The sequence below is a fragment of the Electrona antarctica genome (genome assembly GCF_951216825.1).
Source record: "Electrona antarctica genome assembly, chromosome: 6".
NCBI lineage: Eukaryota > Metazoa > Chordata > Actinopteri > Myctophiformes > Myctophidae > Electrona > Electrona antarctica.
Genome location: NC_136811.1, coordinates 58,502,451 through 58,527,109, shown reverse-complemented (window position 1 = coordinate 58,527,109; position 24,659 = coordinate 58,502,451). Strand labels below are relative to the sequence as shown.

Below are 24,659 nucleotides of genomic sequence, written 5' to 3'. Positions count from 1 at the left end.
AACCCTGTTAATACAGTATTCAATCAATCAATACATAGTCCAAGTCCAAGTTTCTGTTTTCACAACTGAATGAGACGAGTACACACATTAAATGAGACGAGTACACACATTAAATGAGACGAGTACACACATTAAATGAGACGAGTACACACATTAAATGAGACGAGTACACACATTAAATGAGACGAGTACACACATTAAATGAGACGAGTACACACATTAAATGAGACGAGTACACACATTAAATGTAACCATTGACCGTCACATTATTATTGCGGCATATCGCTGAAATAATATGGACTATTTTGAGACCGATCCGATACCGATATGGTATTTTTATGGCTGATTCTGATTATGCTACAGATGATCTCTTGCCACTGTGTGCAAGACCCATTTCCTTCATGTATGACTACCATTAAGACTACATTTCCCTTCATGTATGACTACCATTAAGACTACATTTCCCTTCATGTATGACTACCATTAAGACTACATTTCCCTTCATGTATGACTACCATTAAGACTACATTTCCCTTCATGTATGACTACCATTAAGACTACATTTCCCTTCATGTATGACTACCATTAAGACTACATTTCCCTTCATGTATGACTACCATTAAGACTACATTTCCCTTCATGTATGACTACCATTAAGACTACATATATTGACAATTTCCTCAACAAATAAACCCTAGACTAAAATGTTAGTGAGGGACTATAGAAGACATCCAGCAGAACTAAAAGACCAGTCATTGTGGTCGTGTGCAGGTGTGCACTAGTCTCCTAGTCCCCTAGTGGTTGTGTGCAGGTGTGCACTAGTCTCATTGTGGTTGTGTGCAGGTGTGCACTAGTCTCCTAGTCTCCTAGTGGTTGTGTGCAGGTGTGCACTAGTCTCATTGTGGTTGTGTGCAGGTGTGCACTAGTCTCCTAGTCTCCTAGTGGTTGTGTGCATGTGTGCACTAGTCTCCTAGTGGTTGTGTGCAGGTGTGCACTAGTCTCATAGTCTCATTGTGGTTGTGTGCAGGTGTGCACTAGTCTCCTAGTGGTTGTGTGCAGGTGTGCACTAGTCTCATAGTCTCATTGTGGTTGTGTGCAGGTGTGCACTAGTCTCCTAGTGGTTGTGTGCAGGTGTGCACTAGTCTCATAGTCTCATTGTGGGTATGTGCAGGTGTGCACTAGTCTCCTAGTCTCATTGTGGTTGTGTGCAGGTGTGCACTAGTCTCATAGTCTCATTGTGGTTGTGTGCAGGTGTGCACTAGTCTCCTAGTCTCATTGTGGTTGTGTGCAGGTGTGCACTAGTCTCATTGTGGTTGTGTGCAGGTGTGCACTAGTCTCATTGTGGTTGTGTGCAGGTGTGCACTAGTCTCATTGTGGTTGTGTGCAGGTGTGCACTAGTCTCATTGTGGTTGTGTGCAGGTGTGCACTAGTCTCATTGTGGTTGTGTGCAGGTGTGCACTAGTCTCATAGTCTCATTGTGGTTGTGTGCAGGTGTGCACTAGTCTCCTAGTCTCATTGTGGTTGTGTGCAGGTGTGCACTAGTCTCATGTCTCATTGTGGTTGTGTGCAGGTGTGCACTAGTCTCCTAGTCTCATTGTGGTTGTGTGCAGGTGTGCACTAGTCTCCTAGTCTCATTGTGGTTGTGTGCAGGTGTGCACTAGTCTCATTGTGGTTGTGTGCAGGTGTGCACTAGTCTCCTAGTCTCATTGTGGTTGTGTGCAGGTGTGCACTAGTCTCATTGTGGTTGTGTGCAGGTGTGCACTAGTCTCATTGTGGTTGTGTGCAGGTGTGCACTAGTCTCATTGTGGTTGTGTGCAGGTGTGCACTAGTCTCCGAAAATAGCGACACGTTGTGAGCTTGAAATAAAGCAGGCATTTTGACACATCACGGCCGCCCAGAATACATTTCACTCGACTGAAACTAAAACATTGTACATTCCACGTACAGTAGGAGACAGTAGAAAACACCTCTACAATGCAGGCAATGCCCGCCGAGGAGGCACTCAATCACAGCCTATATGATTCAGACGGATTGACGCGTACTATGGACCCTGGCTATTCAGGTTCATTTATTAGTTTGTCCCCGATCCCCATTTTGTTGTACAGCAAAGCATCATAACAGGCAGACAACATAATAAATCACAGTAAATACAGTAACACAGTAAATACAGTAACACAGTAAATACAGTAACACAGTAAATACAGTAAATACAGTATCACAGTAAATACAGTAACACAGTAAATACAGTAACACAGTAAATACAGTAAATACAGTATCACAGTAAATACAGTAACACAGTAAATACAGTATCACAGTAAATACAGTAACACAGTAAATACAGTAACACAGTAAATACAGTAACACAGTAAATAGTAAATACAGTAACACAGTAAATACAGTAACACAGTAAATACAGTAACACAGTAAATACAGTAACACAGTAAATAGTAAATACAGTAACACAGTAAATACAGTAACACAGTAAATACAGTAACACATGGCATACAGTAACTCAGTAAATACAGTAACACATGAAATACAGTAACACATGAAATACAGTAACACAGTAAATACAGTAACACAGTAAATACAGTAACACAGTAAATACAGTAACACAGTAAATACAGTAACTCAGTAAATACAGTAACACGTGAAATACAGTAACACAGTAAATACAGTAACACAGTAAATACAGTAACTCAGTAAATACAGTAACACATGAAATACAGTAACACATGAAATACAGTAACACAGTAAATACAGTAACACAGTAAATACAGTAACACAGTAAATACAGTAACACATGAAATACAGTAACACATGAAATACAGTAACACATGAAATACAGTAACACAGTAAATACAGTAACACAGTAAATACAGTAACACATGAAATACAGTAACACATGAAATACAGTAACACAGTAAATACAGTAACACAGTAAATACAGTAACACATGAAATACAGTAACACATGAAATACAGTAACACAGTAAATACAGTAACACAGTAAATACAGTAACACATGGAATACAGTAACACATGGAATACAGTAACACAGTAAATACAGTAACACAGTAAATACAGTAACACAGTAAATACAGTAACACATGGAATACAGTAACACATGGAATACAGTAACACATGGAATACAGTAACACATGGAATACAGTAACACATAAATACAGTAACACATAAATACAGTAACACATAAATACAGTAACACAGTAAATACAGTAACACATGGAATACAGTAACACATGGAATACAGTAACACATGGAATACAGTAACACATGGAATACAGTAACACATAAATACAGTAACACATAAATACAGTAACACATGAATACAGTAACACATGAATACAGTAACACATGAATACAGTAACACATGGAATACAGTAACACATGGAATACAGTAACACATGAATACAGTAACACATAAATACAGTAACACATAAATACAGTAACACATGGAATACAGTAACACATAAATACAGTAACACATAAATACAGTAACACATGAATACAGTAACACATAAATACAGTAACACATGGAATACAGTAACACATGGAATACAGTAACACATGGAATACAGTAACACATAAATACAGTAACACATAAATACAGTAACACATAAATACAGTAACACATGGAATACAGTAACACATGAATACAGTAACACATGAATACAGTAACACATGAATACAGTAACACATGAATACAGTAACACATGAATACAGTAACACATAAATACAGTAACACATGGAATACAGTAACACATGAATACAGTAACACATGAATACAGTAACACATAAATACAGTAACACATGGAATACAGTAACACATGGAATACAGTAACACATGAATACAGTAACACATAAATACAGTAACACATAAATACAGTAACACATAAAGTAACACATAAATACAGTAACACATAAATACAGTAACACATAAATACAGTAACACATAAATACAGTAACACATAAATACAGTAACACATGAAATACAGTAACACATAAATACAGTAACACATAAATACAGTAACACAGTAAATACAGTAACACATAAATACAGTAACACATAAATACAGTAACACATGAAATACAGTAACACATAAATACAGTAACACATAAATACAGTAACACATGAAATACAGTAACACATAAATACAGTAACACATAAATACAGTAACACAGTAAATACAGTAACACATGGAATACAGTAACACATGGAATACAGTAACACATGGAATACAGTAACACATAAATACAGTAACACATAAATACAGTAACACATAAATACAGTAACACATAAATACAGTAACACAGTAAATACAGTAACACATGGAATACAGTAACACATGGAATACAGTAACACATAAATACAGTAACACAGTAAATACAGTAACACATGAAATACAGTAACACATAAATACAGTAACACATGAAATACAGTAACACATAAATACAGTAACACATAAATACAGTAACACAGTAAATACAGTAACACATGGAATACAGTAACACATGGAATACAGTAACACATGAATACAGTAACACATAAATACAGTAACACATAAATACAGTAACACATGAAATACAGTAACACATGAATACAGTAACACAGTAAATACAGTAACACATAAATACAGTAACACATAAATACAGTAACACATAAATACAGTAACACATAAATACAGTAACACATGAATACAGTAACACATGAATACAGTAACACAGTAAATACAGTAACACATAAATACAGTAACACATAAATACAGTAACACATAAATACAGTAACACATAAATACAGTAACACATAAATACAGTAACACATGAATACAGTAACACATGAATACAGTAACACATGAATACAGTAACACATACATACAGTAACACATGAATACAGTAACACATGAATACAGTAACACATGAATACAGTAACACATGAATACAGTAACACATGAATACAGTAACACATGAATACAGTAACACATGAATACAGTAACACATGAATACAGTAACACATGAATACAGTAACACATAAATACAGTAACACATAAATACAGTAACACATGAATACAGTAACACATGAATACAGTAACACATGAATACAGTAACACATGAATACAGTAACACATGAATACAGTAACACATAAATACAGTAACACATAAATACAGTAACACATAAATACAGTAACACATAAATACAGTAACACATGAATACAGTAACACATGAATACAGTAACACATGAATACAGTAACACATGAATACAGTAACACATGAATACAGTAACACATGAATACAGTAACACATGAATACAGTAACACATAAATACAGTAACACATAAATACAGTAACACATGGAATACAGTAACACATGGAATACAGTAACACATGGAATACAGTAACACATGGAATACAGTAACACATGGAATACAGTAACACATGGAATACAGTAACACATGGAATACAGTAACACATGAAATACAGTAACACATGGAATACAGTAACACATAAATACAGTAACACATAAATACAGTAACACATGAATACAGTAACACATAAATACAGTAACACATAAATACAGTAACACATAAATACAGTAACACATAAATACAGTAACACATGGAATACAGTAACACATGGAATACAGTAACACATGAATACAGTAACACATAAATACAGTAACACATAAATACAGTAACACATAAATACAGTAACACATAAATACAGTAACACAGTAAATACAGTAACACATGGAATACAGTAACACATGAAATACAGTAACACATGGAATACAGTAACACATAAATACAGTAACACATAAATACAGTAACACATGAATACAGTAACACATAAATACAGTAACACATAAATACAGTAACACATGAATACAGTAACACATAAATACAGTAACACATAAATACAGTAACACATGAATACAGTAACACATAAATACAGTAACACATAAATACAGTAACACATAAATACAGTAACACATAAATACAGTAACACATAAATACAGTAACACATGAATACAGTAACACATGAATACAGTAACACATGAATACAGTAACACATAAATACAGTAACACATGAATACAGTAACACATGAATACAGTAACACATGAATACAGTAACACATGAATACAGTAACACATGAATACAGTAACACATGAATACAGTAACACATGAATACAGTAACACATGAATACAGTAACACATGAATACAGTAACACATAAATACAGTAACACATAAATACAGTAACACATAAATACAGTAACACATAAATACAGTAACACATAAATACAGTAACACATAAATACAGTAACACATAAATACAGTAACACATGAATACAGTAACACATGAATACAGTAACACATGAATACAGTAACACATGAATACAGTAACACATGAATACAGTAACACATGAATACAGTAACACATGAATACAGTAACACATGAATACAGTAACACATGAATACAGTAACACATGAATACAGTAACACATGAATACAGTAACACATGAATACAGTAACACATGAATACAGTAACACATGAATACAGTAACACATGAATACAGTAACACATGAATACAGTAACACATGAATACAGTAACACATGAATACAGTAACACATGAATACAGTAACACATGAATACAGTAACACATGAATACAGTAACACATGAATACAGTAACACATGAATACAGTAACACATGAATACAGTAACACATGAATACAGTAACACATAAATACAGTAACACATAAATACAGTAACACATGGCACACATAGAAACAATAAAACAATAAAACTATGGCAAAAAGGATGGCAGTTGAAGTTATCAGTGTAGCATTGGAATGCTACACTTCGGTCATTAGTTATTTTAAGATGAAAGAGTATTTGAAGTGATCAAACTAGCGATAGAACAACTTTAGAAGCCTCTTCCAGAAACATGATTTCTTCAGCTGGTCGGCCTAATATAAGCATCATTACATTTACAGTCTTGAGATTTTATTTAGCTTTATTCCATGGGTGTGTGTCTCTCTCTCTCTCTCTCTGTGTCACAGGCGTCGGTGTCTCACGCCCAGAGGGTCCCATCACAAGCTGACCCTGTCCTCTCTCTCTCTCTCTCTCACAGGCGTCGGTGTCTCACGCCCAGAGGGTCCCATCACAAGCTGACCCTGTCCTCTCTCTCTCTCTCTCACAGGCGTCGGTGTCTCACGCCCAGAGGGTCCCATCACAAACTGACCCTGTCCTCTCTCTCTCTCTCTCTGTGTCACAGGCGTCGGTGTCTCACGCCCAGAGGGTCCCATCACAAGCTGACCCTGTCCTCTCTCTCTCTCTCTCTCTCTCACAGGCGTCGGTGTCTCACGCCCAGAGGGTCCCATCACAAGCTGACCCTGTCCTCTCTCTCTCTCTCACAGGCGTCGGTGTCTCACGCCCAGAGGGTCTCGTCACAAGCTGACCTTGTCCTCAGGGCTGGACGGCAGCAAGAGAGACCAGGCCACCTCCATGTCGCACCTCAACCTCCTCAGCAGTGAGGTACTGACCACCCCCTGACCAATAGGACTGCACCATTACACCCTGACCCACCTGACTGACCAATAGGACTGCACCATTACACATTTGTGACCAGATTTGACTGAGAGCCTGCCATCGCGCAAATTCCAGCTTTTCACCAGAGGAGAAAAACTTTATTTCCCCCCCCCCCCCCAAAAAAAATAGTTAATAGCACAGGCAGACTCTTCACATACTAGAGCATGTCTGAGATAAATATCAGAGCTGAGATCGAATATGAAATAAATTCTTACAGTACAGTAGCTAGGTGTAATGTTAGAGACCACAGAAGACATGTAAATATGAAATAAATGCTTAAACATGTAGCTAGGTGTAATGTTAGAGACCACAGAAGACATGTAAATATGAAATAAATGCTTAAACATGTAGCTAGGTGTAATGTTAGAGACCACAGAAGACATGTAAATATGAAATAAATGCTTAAACATGTAGCTAGGTGTAATGTTCGAGTCCACAGAAGTGAACCTTTTCAAGTCTGTTTTCTCAACTCGCTGTTTCTCTGCAAGACATTACTCTATAAGCCATCAATTTGAAGCTAGGATTCCCTGCTTTCACATGACAAGAAAACACGGAAATTCAAAAGAATGGAATGGCAGTCCCTCAGTCAAATGTGGTCACATATCGTTGTATTTTTGGCGCTGAACATAATACCATTTATTTGCTTCACAATCACAAATTGCACGGAGCAAATAGGACAAAAAATAAGTATTATACAAAGAAGTTACTGACACATTTAATCATTTTATACTTTGAAAAAAAAGAAAAATAGCCGAAATAGCTGCTCTACAAGCTTACAACACTACTTTGCACCTTTGCCTTTGGGAACATGTTTTAATTTGAACGTGAAAACATGAAAACAATTATGGCGATTAAGCAAAAACAATTGCCACTTGGGCTCCCCATCGCCCCTAGGGGCTGCCATTGGACCAGCCCCTAGGGGCCGCCATTGGACCAGCCCCTAGGGGCTGCCATTGGACCAGCCCCTAGGGGCCGCCATTGGACCAGCCCCTAGGGGCTGCCATTGGACCAGCCCCTAGGGGCTGCCATTGGACCAGCCCCTAGGGGCTGCCATTGGACCAGCCCCTAGGGGCCGCCATTGGACCCGCCCCTAGGGGCTGCCATTGGACCAGCCCCTAGGGGCCGCCATTGGACCAGCCCCTAGGGGCTGCCATTGGACCGGCCCCTAGGGGCTGCCATTGGACCCGCCCCTAGGGGCGGCCATTGGACCGGCCCCTAGGGGCGGCCATTGGACCTGCCCCTAAGGGCTGCCATTGGACCTGCCCCTAGGGGCCGCCATTGGACCTGCCCCTAGGGGCTGCCATTGGACCCGCCCCTAGGGGCGGCCATTGGACCGGCCCCTAGGGGCCGCCATTGGACCTGCCCCTAAGGGCTGCCATTGGACCTGCCCCTAGGGGCCGCCATTGGACCTGCCCCTAGGGGCCGCCATTGGACCGGCCCCTAGGGGCGGCCATTGGACCCGCCCCTAGGGGCCGCCATTGGACCTGCCCCTAGGGGCCGCCATTGGACCCGCCCCTAGGGGCTGCCATTGGACCTGCCCCTAGGGGCCGCCATTGGACCTGCCCCTAGGGGCCGCCATTGGACCCGCCCCCCATGACGTGAACGGAGATGTCGTAACTCTGTCGTAATTCCATGGCTCTCTGGTACTGATCAACGACGCAGGTGCAGCTGGAGCTGGTGTCCACGGTGACGGAGCCAGACTCGTCCACGCCCATGCTGAAGCAGTCCTCCTACCACCACGACAACAACCACCACCCCAGCAACCACCACCACCACCCCAGCAACCACCTGCTGCCCACCACGCAGCACGCCAAGCAGCACAGCCGCTCCTCCCTGGCCACCAGCAGCCGCCACGGCTCCTCGTCTCTGGGCAACCTGACGCCGGGCCGCCGCCCGGACTACCGCCAGTCCACCGACACCTTCCCCTGCAAGGCGGCGCTGGCCTCGGGGGGCGGGGCCTCCGACCGCGGCTACCGTCAGTCCTACGCCTCCGTCTGCTCCTCTGTGCACCAGGTATGTACGCACAACGGCTCCCGATCCCATTCCCATCGTTTGACTTTGAGGATCTGCCGATCTGCCGGTATCGGCCGATTCTAGCTGTTTATAGATTAACAGGTTGGCGGCCAGGGACGGAGATCTCCGTCCTGGTACTTAGTACGGTCTGATGCCCTTGACGGAGATTGATTAAGATGACGGAGATTAATGATATCAAAGCTGGTCGCATGGCTCCACAGCCTAGGAGCGTCTATTGCGCACTCCTCGATGTTGCGCAACAGTGAGACGTCATCGAAAATGTTCCCCCCCTGTTTAGCCGACGACAACGAAAATCTTAAAACATTAATAACTCGCGATCTAAATCATCCCGTCCAATTCTAAGAAAATATTGTGTCAGACGGCCCCCCCGCTGTCCTGAGTGTTTTGGCTACATTTATCTGCTACATCCACATCCAGCCTAACATCCGGCCTAACATCCGGGGGCGTGTCCTGAGCGCTGGGCGGTACTGTTCGATAGGACGGAGAACTCAGGGTGTTAACTGTCGCACCGCCTCTCTACCACCAGGTCTCTGACGGCGGACTGTTGGGCCTGGGGCCGCCCTCCTCCTCATCCCCTCCCCACTCCCCCTGCAGGGGCGTGGGCGTCGCAGAGGGGCTCGGGGCGGACGGCAGACCCCTGCAGGACTTCCCGCTGTCGCGCTCCGTGGACCACCTGGAGCAGCGGCCCCGTGCGGGCGGGGGGGGCCCGGGGGGCCCGCTGCTGTGCTGCGGCTCGGTGGACCTGCTGAGCGGGGGGCCGCAGGGAGGGGGCGTGGGGGCCGCCGCGTACCCGCGGGGCGTGCGCCCCACGCTGGTCATCCCTGCGCACTATATGCGCCTGCCCGGCGAGCACCCGCTCTGTGGCCAGGCCCTGCTGCTGCAGATGGACCAGAGGAGTGACCTGGAGACCTTACAGGTATACCATTTAGTTACTGTTACTGACCTGGAGACCCTACAGCTATACCATTTAGTTACTGTTACTGACCTGGAGACCCTACAGCTATACCATTTAGTTACTGTTAGTGACCTGGAGACCCTACAGCTATACCATTTAGTTACTGTTACTGACCTGGAGACCCTACAGCTATACCATTTAGTTATTGTTACTGTTACTGACCTGGAGACCCTACAGCTATACCATTTAGTTACTGTTACTGACCTGGAGACCCTACAGCTATACCATTTAGTTACTGTTACTGACCTGGAGACCCTACAGCTATACCATTTAGTTACTGTTACTGACCTGGAGACCCTACAGCTATACCATTTAGTTACTGTTAGTGACCTGGAGACCCTACAGCTATACCATTTAGTTACTGTTAGAGACCTGGAGACCCTACAGCTATACCATTTAGTTACTGTTAGAGACCTGGAGACCCTACAGCTATACCATTTAGTTACTGTTAGTGACCTGGAGACCCTACAGCTATACCATTTAGTTACTGTTAGAGACCTGGAGACCCTACAGGTATACCATTTAGTTACTGTTAGAGACCTGGAGACCCTACAGCTATACCATTTAGTTACTGTTACTGACCTGGAGACCCTACAGCTATACCATTTAGTTACTGTTACTGACCTGGAGACCCTACAGCTATACCATTTAGTTACTGTTAGAGACCTGGAGACCCTACAGCTATACCATTTAGTTACTGTTAGTGACCTGGAGACCCTACAGCTATACCATTTAGTTACTGTTACTGACCTGGAGACCCTACAGCTATACCATTTAGTTACTGTTAGAGACCTGGAGACCCTACAGCTATACCATTTAGTTACTGTTACTGTTACTGACCTGGAGACCCTACAGGTATACCATTTAGTTATTGTTAGAGACCTGGAGACCCTACAGCTATACCATTTAGTTACTGTTAGAGACCTGGAGACCCTACAGCTATACCATTTAGTTACTGTTACTGACCTGGAGACCCTACAGGTATACCATTTAGAGACCTGGAGACCCTACAGGTATACCATTTAGTTACTGTTAGAGACCTGGAGACCCTACAGCTATACCATTTAGTTACTGTTACTGACCTGGAGACCCTACAGCTATACCATTTAGTTACTGTTAGAGACCTGGAGACCCTACAGCTATACCATTGAATTACTGTTAGTGACCTGGAGACCCTACAGCTATACCATTTAGTTACTGTTAGAGACCTGGAGACCCTACAGCTATACCATTTAGTTACTGTTAGAGACCTGGAGACCCTACAGCTATACCATTTAGTTACTGTTAGAGACCTGGAGACCCTACAGGTATACCATTTAGTTACTGTTAGAGACCTGGAGACCCTACAGCTATACCATTTAGAGACCTGGAGACCCTACAGCTATACCATTTGGTTACTGTTAGAGACCTGGAGACCCTACAGCTATACCATTTAGTTACTGTTAGTGACCTGGAGACCCTACAGGTATACCATTTAGTTACTGTTAGAGACCTGGAGACCCTACAGCTATACCATTTAGTTACTGTTAGAGACCTGGAGACCCTACAGGTATACCATTTAGTTACTGTTAGTGACCTGGAGACCCTACAGCTATACCATTTAGTTACTGTTACTGTTACTGACCTGGAGACCCTACAGCTATACCATTTAGTTATTGTTACTGTTACTGACCTGGAGACCCTACAGCTATACCATTTAGTTACTGTTACTGACCTGGAGACCCTACAGGTATACCATTTAGTTATTGTTACTGTTACTGACCTGGAGACCCTACAGCTATACCATTTAGTTACTGTTACTGTTAGAGACCTGGAGACCCTACAGCTATACCATTTAGTTACTGTTACTGTTAGTGACCTGGAGACCCTACAGCTATACCATTTAGTTACTGTTACTGTTAGTGACCTGGAGACCCTACAGCTATACCATTTAGTTACTGTTACTGTTAGTGACCTGGAGACCCTACAGCTATACCATTTAGTTATTGTTAGAGACCTGGAGACCCTACAGGTATACCATTTAGTTACTGTTAGTGACCTGGAGACCCTACAGGTATACCATTTAGTTATTGTTAGAGACCTGGAGACCCTACAGGTATACCATTTAGTTACTGTTAGAGACCTGGAGACCCTACAGCTATACCATTTAGTTACTGTTAGAGACCTGGAGACCCTACAGCTATACCATTGAATTACTGTTAGTGACCTGGAGACCCTACAGCTATACCATTTAGTTACTGTTAGAGACCTGGAGACCCTACAGCTATACCATTTAGTTACTGTTAGAGACCTGGAGACCCTACAGCTATACCATTTAGTTACTGTTAGAGACCTGGAGACCCTACAGGTATACCATTTAGTTACTGTTAGAGACCTGGAGACCCTACAGCTATACCATTTAGAGACCTGGAGACCCTACAGCTATACCATTTGGTTACTGTTAGAGACCTGGAGACCCTACAGCTATACCATTTAGTTACTGTTAGTGACCTGGAGACCCTACAGGTATACCATTTAGTTACTGTTAGTGACCTGGAGACCCTACAGCTATACCATTTAGTTACTGTTAGAGACCTGGAGACCCTACAGGTATACCATTTAGTTACTGTTAGTGACCTGGAGACCCTACAGCTATACCATTTAGTTACTGTTACTGTTACTGACCTGGAGACCCTACAGCTATACCATTTAGTTATTGTTACTGTTACTGACCTGGAGACCCTACAGCTATACCATTTAGTTACTGTTACTGACCTGGAGACCCTACAGCTATACCATTTAGTTACTGTTAGAGACCTGGAGACCCTACAGCTATACCATTTAGTTACTGTTAGAGACCTGGAGACCCTACAGGTATACCATTTAGTTATTGTTACTGTTACTGACCTGGAGACCCTACAGCTATACCATTTAGTTACTGTTACTGTTAGTGACCTGGAGACCCTACAGCTATACCATTTAGTTACTGTTACTGACCTGGAGACCCTACAGCTATACCATTTAGTTACTGTTACTGTTAGTGACCTGGAGACCCTACAGCTATACCATTTAGTTATTGTTAGAGACCTGGAGACCCTACAGGTATACCATTTAGTTACTGTTAGAGACCTGGAGACCCTACAGCTATACCATTTAGTTACTGTTACTGACCTGGAGACCCTACAGGTATACCATTTAGTTACTGTTACTGACCTGGAGACCCTACAGCTATACCATTTAGTTACTGTTAGTGACCTGGAGACCCTACAGCTATACCATTTAGTTACTGTTACTGACCTGGAGACCCTACAGGTATACCATTTAGTTACTGTTAGAGACCTGGAGACCCTACAGGTATACCATTTAGTTACTGTTAGAGACCTGGAGACCCTACAGCTATACCATTTAGTTACTGTTACTGTTAGTGACCTGGAGACCCTACAGCTATACCATTTAGTTACTGTTACTGACCTGGAGACCCTACAGCTATACCATTTAGTTACTGTTACTGACCTGGAGACCCTACAGCTATACCATTTAGTTACTGTTAGAGACCTGGAGACCCTACAGCTATACCATTTAGTTACTGTTACTGACCTGGAGACCCTACAGCTATACCATTTAGTTACTGTTACTGACCTGGAGACCCTACAGCTATACCATTTAGTTACTGTTAGTGACCTGGAGACCCTACAGCTATACCATTTAGTTACTGTTACTGACCTGGAGACCCTACAGCTATACCATTTAGTTACTGTTACTGACCTGGAGACCCTACAGCTATACCATTTAGTTACTGTTACTGACCTGGAGACCCTACAGGTATACCATTTAGTTACTGTTAGTGACCTGGAGACCCTACAGGTATACCATTTAGTTACTGTTAGTGACCTGGAGACCCTACAGCTATACCATTTAGTTACTGTTAGAGACCTGGAGACCCTACAGCTATACCATTTAGTTACTGTTAGAGACCTGGAGACCCTACAGCTATACCATTTAGTTACTGTTAGTGACCTGGAGACCCTACAGCTATACCATTTAGTTACTGTTAGAGACCTGGAGACCCTACAGCTATACCATTTAGTTACTGTTAGTGACCTGGAGACCCTACAGCTATACCATTTAGTTACTGTTAGTGACCTGGAGACCCTACAGCTATACCATTTAGTTACTGTTAGTGACCTGGAGACCCTACAGCTATACCATTTAGTTATTGTTACTGTTACTGACCTGGAGACCCTACAGCTATACCATTTAGTTACTGTTACTGACCTGGAGACCCTACAGCTATACCATTTAGTTACTGTTAGAGACCTGGAGACCCTACAGCTATACCATTTAGTTACTGTTACTGACCTGGAGACCCTACAGCTATACCATTTAGTTATTGTTAGAGACCTGGAGACCCTACAGCTATACCATTTAGTTACTGTTAGTGACCTGGAGACCCTACAGCTATACCATTTAGTTACTGTTAGTGACCTGGAGACCCTACAGCTATACCATTTAGTTACTGTTAGAGACCTGGAGACCCTACAGCTATACCATTTAGTTACTGTTACTGTTACTGACCTGGAGACCCTACAGCTATACCATTTAGTTACTGTTAGAGACCTGGAGACCCTACAGCTATACCATTTAGTTACTGTTACTGTTACTGACCTGGAGACCCTACAGCTATACCATTTAGTTACTGTTAGAGACCTGGAGACCCTACAGCTATACCATTTAGTTACTGTTAGAGACCTGGAGACCCTACAGCTATACCATTTAGTTACTGTTACTGTTACTGACCTGGAGACCCTACAGCTATACCATTTAGTTACTGTTAGAGACCTGGAGACCCTACAGCTATACCATTTAGTTACTGTTACTGACCTGGAGACCCTACAGCTATACCATTTAGTTACTGTTAGTGACCTGGAGACCCTACAGCTATACCATTTAGTTACTGTTAGAGACCTGGAGACCCTACAGCTATACCATTTAGTTACTGTTAGAGACCTGGAGACCCTACAGCTATACCATTTAGTTACTGTTAGAGACCTGGAGACCCTACAGCTATACCATTTAGTTACTGTTAGTGACCTGGAGACCCTACAGCTATACCATTTAGTTACTGTTAGAGACCTGGAGACCCTACAGCTATACCATTTAGTTACTGTTAGTGACCTGGAGACCCTACAGCTATACCATTTAGTTACTGTTAGTGACCTGGAGACCCTACAGCTATACCATTTAGTTACTGTTAGTGACCTGGAGACCCTACAGCTATACCATTTAGTTATTGTTACTGTTACTGACCTGGAGACCCTACAGCTATACCATTTAGTTACTGTTAGAGACCTGGAGACCCTACAGCTATACCATTTAGTTACTGTTAGAGACCTGGAGACCCTACAGCTATACCATTTAGTTACTGTTAGTGACCTGGAGACCCTACAGCTATACCATTTAGTTACTGTTAGAGACCTGGAGACCCTACAGCTATACCATTTAGTTACTGTTAGTGACCTGGAGACCCTACAGCTATACCATTTAGTTACTGTTAGTGACCTGGAGACCCTACAGCTATACCATTTAGTTACTGTTAGTGACCTGGAGACCCTACAGCTATACCATTTAGTTATTGTTACTGTTACTGACCTGGAGACCCTACAGCTATACCATTTAGTTACTGTTACTGACCTGGAGACCCTACAGCTATACCATTTAGTTACTGTTAGTGACCTGGAGACCCTACAGCTATACCATTTAGTTACTGTTAGAGACCTGGAGACCCTACAGCTATACCATTTAGTTACTGTTACTGTTACTGACCTGGAGACCCTACAGCTATACCATTTAGTTACTGTTAGAGACCTGGAGACCCTACAGCTATACCATTTAGTTACTGTTACTGTTACTGACCTGGAGACCCTACAGCTATACCATTTAGTTACTGTTAGAGACCTGGAGACCCTACAGCTATACCATTTAGTTACTGTTAGAGACCTGGAGACCCTACAGCTATACCATTTAGTTACTGTTACTGTTACTGACCTGGAGACCCTACAGCTATACCATTTAGTTACTGTTAGAGACCTGGAGACCCTACAGCTATACCATTTAGTTACTGTTACTGACCTGGAGACCCTACAGCTATACCATTTAGTTACTGTTAGTGACCTGGAGACCCTACAGCTATACCATTTAGTTACTGTTAGTGACCTGGAGACCCTACAGCTATACCATTTAGTTACTGTTACTGACCTGGAGACCCTACAGCTATACCATTTAGTTAGTTAGTGACCTGGAGACCCTACAGCTATACCATTTAGTTACTGTTAGAGACCTGGAGACCCTACAGCTATACCATTTAGTTACTGTTAGAGACCTGGAGACCCTACAGCTATACCATTTAGTTACTGTTAGTGACCTGGAGACCCTACAGCTATACCATTTAGTTACTGTTAGAGACCTGGATACCCTACAGGTATACCATTTAGTTACTGTTAGAGACCTGGAGACCCTACAGCTATACCATTTAGTTACTGTTAGTGACCTGGAGACCCTACAGCTATACCATTTAGTTACTGTTACTGACCTGGAGACCCTACAGCTATACCATTTAGTTACTGTTAGAGACCTGGAGACCCTACAGCTATACCATTTAGTTACTGTTACTGTTACTGACCTGGAGACCCTACAGGTATACCATTTAGTTATTGTTAGAGACCTGGAGACCCTACAGCTATACCATTTAGTTACTGTTAGAGACCTGGAGACCCTACAGCTATACCATTTAGTTACTGTTACTGACCTGGAGACCCTACAGGTATACCATTTAGAGACCTGGAGACCCTACAGGTATACCATTTAGTTACTGTTAGAGACCTGGAGACCCTACAGCTATACCATTTAGTTACTGTTACTGACCTGGAGACCCTACAGCTATACCATTTAGTTACTGTTAGAGACCTGGAGACCCTACAGCTATACCATTGAATTACTGTTAGTGACCTGGAGACCCTACAGCTATACCATTTAGTTACTGTTAGAGACCTGGAGACCCTACAGCTATACCATTTAGTTACTGTTAGAGACCTGGAGACCCTACAGGTATACCATTTAGTTACTGTTAGAGACCTGGAGACCCTACAGCTATACCATTTAGAGACCTGGAGACCCTACAGCTATACCATTTGGTTACTGTTAGAGACCTGGAGACCCTACAGCTATAGCATTTAGTTACTGTTAGTGACCTGGAGACCCTACAGGTATACCATTTAGTTACTGTTAGAGACCTGGAGACCCTACAGCTATACCATTTAGTTACTGTTAGAGACCTGGAGACCCTACAGGTATACCATTTAGTTACTGTTAGTGACCTGGAGACCCTACAGCTATACCATTTAGTTACTGTTACTGTTACTGACCTGGAGACCCTACAGCTATACCATTTAGTTATTGTTACTGTTACTGACCTGGAGACCCTACAGCTATACCATTTAGTTACTGTTACTGACCTGGAGACCCTACAGCTATACCATTTAGTTACTGTTAGAGACCTGGAGACCCTACAGCTATACCATTTAGTTACTGTTAGTGACCTGGAGACCCTACAGCTATACCATTTAGTTACTGTTAGTGACCTGGAGACCCTACAGCTATACCATTTAGTTACTGTTAGAGACCTGGAGACCCTACAGGTATACCATTTAGTTATTGTTACTGTTACTGACCTGGAGACCCTACAGCTATACCATTTAGTTACTGTTACTGTTAGAGACCTGGAGACCCTACAGCTATACCATTTAGTTACTGTTACTGTTAGTGACCTGGAGACCCTACAGGTATACCATTTAGTTATTGTTAGAGACCTGGAGACCCTACAGGTATACCATTTAGTTACTGTTAGAGACCTGGAGACCCTACAGCTATACCATTTAGTTACTGTTAGAGACCTGGAGACCCTACAGCTATACCATTGAATTACTGTTAGTGACCTGGAGACCCTACAGCTATACCATTTAGTTACTGTTAGAGACCTGGAGACCCTACAGCTATACCATTTAGTTACTGTTAGAGACCTGGAGACCCTACAGCTATACCATTTAGTTACTGTTAGAGACCTGGAGACCCTACAGGTATACCATTTAGTTACTGTTAGAGACCTGGAGACCCTACAGCTATACCATTTAGAGACCTGGAGACCCTACAGCTATACCATTTGGTTACTGTTAGAGACCTGGAGACCCTACAGCTATACCATTTAGTTACTGTTAGTGACCTGGAGACCCTACAGGTATACCATTTAGTTACTGTTAGTGACCTGGAGACCCTACAGCTATACCATTTAGTTACTGTTAGAGACCTGGAGACCCTACAGGTATACCATTTAGTTACTGTTAGTGACCTGGAGACCCTACAGCTATACCATTTAGTTACTGTTACTGTTACTGACCTGGAGACCCTACAGCTATACCATTTAGTTATTGTTACTGTTACTGACCTGGAGACCCTACAGCTATACCATTTAGTTACTGTTACTGACCTGGAGACCCTACAGCTATACCATTTAGTTACTGTTAGAGACCTGGAGACCCTACAGCTATACCATTTAGTTACTGTTAGAGACCTGGAGACCCTACAGGTATACCATTTAGTTATTGTTACTGTTACTGACCTGGAGACCCTACAGCTATACCATTTAGTTACTGTTACTGTTAGAGACCTTGAGACCCTACAGCTATACCATTTAGTTACTGTTACTGTTAGTGACCTGGAGACCCTACAGCTATACCATTTAGTTACTGTTACTGTTAGTGACCTGGAGACCCTACAGCTATACCATTTAGTTACTGTTACTGTTAGTGACCTGGAGACCCTACAGCTATACCATTTAGTTATTGTTAGAGACCTGGAGACCCTACAGGTATACCATTTAGTTACTGTTAGAGACCTGGAGACCCTACAGGTATACCATTTAGTTACTGTTAGTGACCTGGAGACCCTACAGCTATACCATTTAGTTACTGTTAGTGACCTGGAGACCCTACAGGTATACCATTTAGTTAGTTAGTGACCTGGAGACCCTACAGCTATACCATTTAGTTATTGTTAGAGACCTGGAGACCCTACAGGTATACCATGTAGTTACTGTTAGTGACCTGGAGACCCTACAGGTATACCATTTAGTTATTGTTAGAGACCTGGAGACCCTACAGGTATACCATTTAGTTACTGTTAGAGACCTGGAGACCCTACAGCTATACCATTTAGTTACTGTTACTGACCTGGAGACCCTACAGGTATACCATTTAGTTACTGTTACTGACCTGGAGACCCTACAGCTATACCATTTAGTTACTGTTAGTGACCTGGAGACCCTACAGCTATACCATTTAGTTACTGTTACTGACCTGGAGACCCTACAGGTATACCATTTAGTTACTGTTAGAGACCTGGAGACCCTACAGGTATACCATTTAGTTACTGTTAGAGACCTGGAGACCCTACAGCTATACCATTTAGTTACTGTTACTGTTAGTGACCTGGAGACCCTACAGCTATACCATTTAGTTACTGTTACTGACCTGGAGACCCTACAGGTATACCATTTAGTTACTGTTAGAGACCTGGAGACCCTACAGCTATACCATTTAGTTACTGTTAGTGACCTGGAGACCCTACAGCTATACCATTTAGTTACTGTTAGTGACCTGGAGACCCTACAGCTATACCATTTAGTTACTGTTAGAGACCTGGAGACCCTACAGGTATACCATTTAGTTACTGTTACTGACCTGGAGACCCTACAGCTATACCATTTAGTTACTGTTAGTGACCTGGAGACCCTACAGGTATACCATTTAGTTACTGTTACTGACCTGGAGACCCTACAGCTATACCATTTAGTTACTGTTAGTGACCTGGAGACCCTACAGCTATACCATTTAGTTACTGTTAGAGACCTGGAGACCCTACAGCTATACCATTTAGTTACTGTTAGAGACCTGGAGACCCTACAGCTATACCATTTAGTTACTGTTAGAGACCTGGAGACCCTACAGCTATACCATTTAGTTACTGTTAGAGACCTGGAGACCCTACAGCTATACCATTTAGTTACTGTTAGAGACCTGGAGACCCTACAGGTATACCATTTAGTTACTGTTAGAGACCTGGAGACCCTACAGGTATACCATTTAGTTACTGTTAGAGACCTGGAGACCCTACAGCTATACCATTTAGTTACTGTTACTGACCTGGAGACCCTACAGCTATACCATTTAGTTACTGTTAGTGACCTGGAGACCCTACAGGTATACCATTTAGAGACCTGGAGACCCTACAGCTATACCATTTAGTTACTGTTAGAGACCTGGAGACCCTACAGCTATACCATTTAGTTACTGTTAGAGACCTGGAGACCCTACAGGTATACCATTTAATTACTGTTAGTGACCTGGAGACCCTACAGGTATACCATTTAGAGACCTGGAGACCCTACAGCTATACCATTTGGTTACTGTTAGAGACCTGGAGACCCTACAGCTATACCATTTAGTTACTGTTAGTGACCTGGAGACCCTACAGGTATACCATTTAGAGACCTGGAGACCCTACAGCTATACCATTTGGTTACTGTTAGAGACCTGGAGACCCTACAGCTATACCATTTAGTTACTGTTAGTGACCTGGAGACCCTACAGCTATACCATTTAGTTACTGTTAGAGACCTGGAGACCCTACAGCTATACCATTTGGTTACTGTTAGAGACCTGGAGACCCTACAGCTATACCATTTAGTTACTGTTAGTGACCTGGAGACCCTACAGCTATACCATTTAGTTACTGTTAGAGACCTGGAGACCCTACAGCTATACCATTTAGTTACTGTTAGAGACCTGGAGACCCTACAGCTATACCATTTAGTTACTGTTAGTTACCTGGAGACCTTACAGCTATACCATTTAGTTACTGTTAGAGACCTGGAGACCCTACAGCTATACCATTTAGTTACTGTTACTGTTACTGACCTGGAGACCCTACAGCTATACCATTTAGTTACTGTTACTGACCTGGAGACCCTACAGCTATACCATTTAGTTACTGTTAGAGACCTGGAGACCCTACAGCTATACCATTTAGTTACTGTTAGAGACCTGGAGACCCTACAGCTATACCATTTAGTTACTGTTAGTGACCTGGAGACCCTACAGCTATACCATTTAGTTACTGTTACTGACCTGGAGACCCTACAGCTATACCATTTAGTTACTGTTACTGACCTGGAGACCCTACAGCTATACCATTTAGTTACTGTTACTGACCTGGAGACCCTACAGGTATACCATTTAGAGACCTGGAGACCCTACAGCTATACCATTTAGTTACTGTTAGAGACATGGAGACCCTACAGCTATACCATTTAGTTACTGTTAGAGACCTGGAGACCCTACAGGTATACCATTTAATTACTGTTAGTGACCTGGAGACCCTACAGGTATACCATTTAGAGACCTGGAGACCCTACAGCTATACCATTTGGTTACTGTTAGAGACCTGGAGACCCTACAGCTATACCATTTAGTTACTGTTAGAGACCTGGAGACCCTACAGGTATACCATTTAGTTACTGTTAGAGACCTGGAGACCCTACAGCTATACCATTTAGTTACTGTTAGAGACCTGGAGACCCTACAGCTATACCATTTAGTTACTGTTACTGACCTGGAGACCCTACAGCTATACCATTTAGTTACTGTTACTGACTTGGAGACCCTACAGCTATACCATTTAGTTACTGTTAGAGACCTGGAGACCCTACAGGTATACCATTTAGTTACTGTTAGAGACCTGGAGACCCTACAGCTATACCATTTAGTTACTGTTACTGACCTGGAGACCCTACAGCTATACCATTTAGTTACTGTTAGAGACCTGGAGACCCTACAGCTATACCATTTAGTTACTGTTAGAGACCTGGAGACCCTACAGCTATACCATTTAGTTACTGTTACTGACCTGGAGACCCTACAGCTATACCATTTAGTTACTGTTAGAGACCTGGAGACCCTACAGCTATACCATTTAGTTACTGTTACTGACCTGGAGACCCTACAGCTATACCATTTAGTTACTGTTAGAGACCTGGAGACCCTACAGCTATACCATTTAGTTACTGTTACTGACCTGGAGACCCTACAGCTATACCATTTAGTTACTGTTAGAGACCTGGAGACCCTACAGGTATACCATTTAGAGACCTGGAGACCCTACAGCTATACCATTTGGTTACTGTTAGAGACCTGGAGACCCTACAGCTATACCATTTAGTTACTGTTAGAGACCTGGAGACCCTACAGCTATACCATTTAGTTACTGTTAGAGACCTGGAGACCCTACAGGTATACCATTTAATTACTGTTAGTGACCTGGAGACCCTACAGGTATACCATTTAGAGACCTGGAGACCCTACAGCTATACCATTTGGTTACTGTTAGAGACCTGGAGACCCTACAGCTATACCATTTAGTTACTGTTAGTGACCTGGAGACCCTACAGGTATACCATTTAGTTACTGTTAGTGACCTGGAGACCCTACAGGTATACCATTTAGAGACCTGGAGACCCTACAGCTATACCATTTGGTTACTGTTAGAGACCTGGAGACCCTACAGGTATACCATTTAGTTACTGTTAGTGACCTGGAGACCCTACAGCTATACCATTTAGTTACTGTTAGAGACCTGGAGACCCTACAGCTATACCATTTAGTTACTGTTAGTGACCTGGAGACCCTACAGGTATACCATTTAGTTACTGTTACTGACTTGTAGACCCTACAGCTATACCATTTAGTTACTGTTAGAGACCTGGAGACCCTACAGCTATACCATTTAGTTACTGTTAGTGACCTGGAGACCCTACAGCTATACCATTTAGTTACTGTTAGTGACCTGGAGACCCTACAGCTATACCATTTAGTTACTGTTACTGACCTGGAGACCCTACAGCTATACCATTTAGTTACTGTTAGTGACCTGGAGACCCTACAGCTATACCATTTAGTTACTGTTAGTGACCTGGAGACCCTACAGCTATACCATTTAGTTACTGTTACTGACCTGGAGACCCTACAGCTATACCATTTGGTTACTGTTAGAGACCTGGAGACCCTACAGCTATACCATTTAGTTACTGTTACTGACCTGGAGACCCTACAGCTATACCATTTAGTTACTGTTAGTGACCTGGAGACCCTACAGCTATACCATTTAGTTACTGTTACTGACCTGGAGACCCTACAGCTATACCATTTAGTTACTGTTACTGACCTGGAGACCCTACAGCTATACCATTTAGTTACTGTTACTGACTTGGAGACCCTACAGCTATACCATTTAGTTACTGTTAGAGACCTGGAGACCCTACAGGTATACCATTTAGTTACTGTTAGAGACCTGGAGACCCTACAGCTATACCATTTAGTTACTGTTACTGACCTGGAGACCCTACAGCTATACCATTTAGTTACTGTTAGAGACCTGGAGACCCTACAGCTATACCATTTAGTTACTGTTAGAGACCTGGAGACCCTACAGCTATACCATTTAGTTACTGTTACTGACCTGGAGACCCTACAGCTATACCATTTAGTTACTGTTAGAGACCTGGAGACCCTACAGCTATACCATTTAGTTACTGTTACTGACCTGGAGACCCTACAGCTATACCATTTAGTTACTGTTAGAGACCTGGAGACCCTACAGCTATACCATTTAGTTACTGTTACTGACCTGGAGACCCTACAGCTATACCATTTAGTTACTGTTAGAGACCTGGAGACCCTACAGGTATACCATTTAGAGACCTGGAGACCCTACAGCTATACCATTTGGTTACTGTTAGAGACCTGGAGACCCTACAGCTATACCATTTAGTTACTGTTAGAGACCTGGAGACCCTACAGCTATACCATTTAGTTACTGTTAGAGACCTGGAGACCCTACAGGTATACCATTTAATTACTGTTAGTGACCTGGAGACCCTACAGGTATACCATTTAGAGACCTGGAGACCCTACAGCTA

The 24,659-nt window shown here is 42.4% G+C and overlaps 1 protein-coding gene across 1 annotated transcript in view; it reads left to right on the top strand.

Moving 5' to 3' along the window:
• The window catches only part of LOC306925204 (uncharacterized protein), a 200,359-nt gene that overhangs the window by 160,248 nt on the left and 15,452 nt on the right, over window positions 1-24,659 (top strand). The window contains exons 21-23 of the mRNA XM_079503895.1: window positions 7,437-7,554; window positions 9,271-9,621; window positions 10,169-10,558. Of these exons, the coding sequence (XP_079360021.1) occupies window positions 7,437-7,554; window positions 9,271-9,621; window positions 10,169-10,558 (859 nt within the window). The remainder of the gene's footprint in view (window positions 1-7,436; window positions 7,555-9,270; window positions 9,622-10,168; window positions 10,559-24,659) is intronic.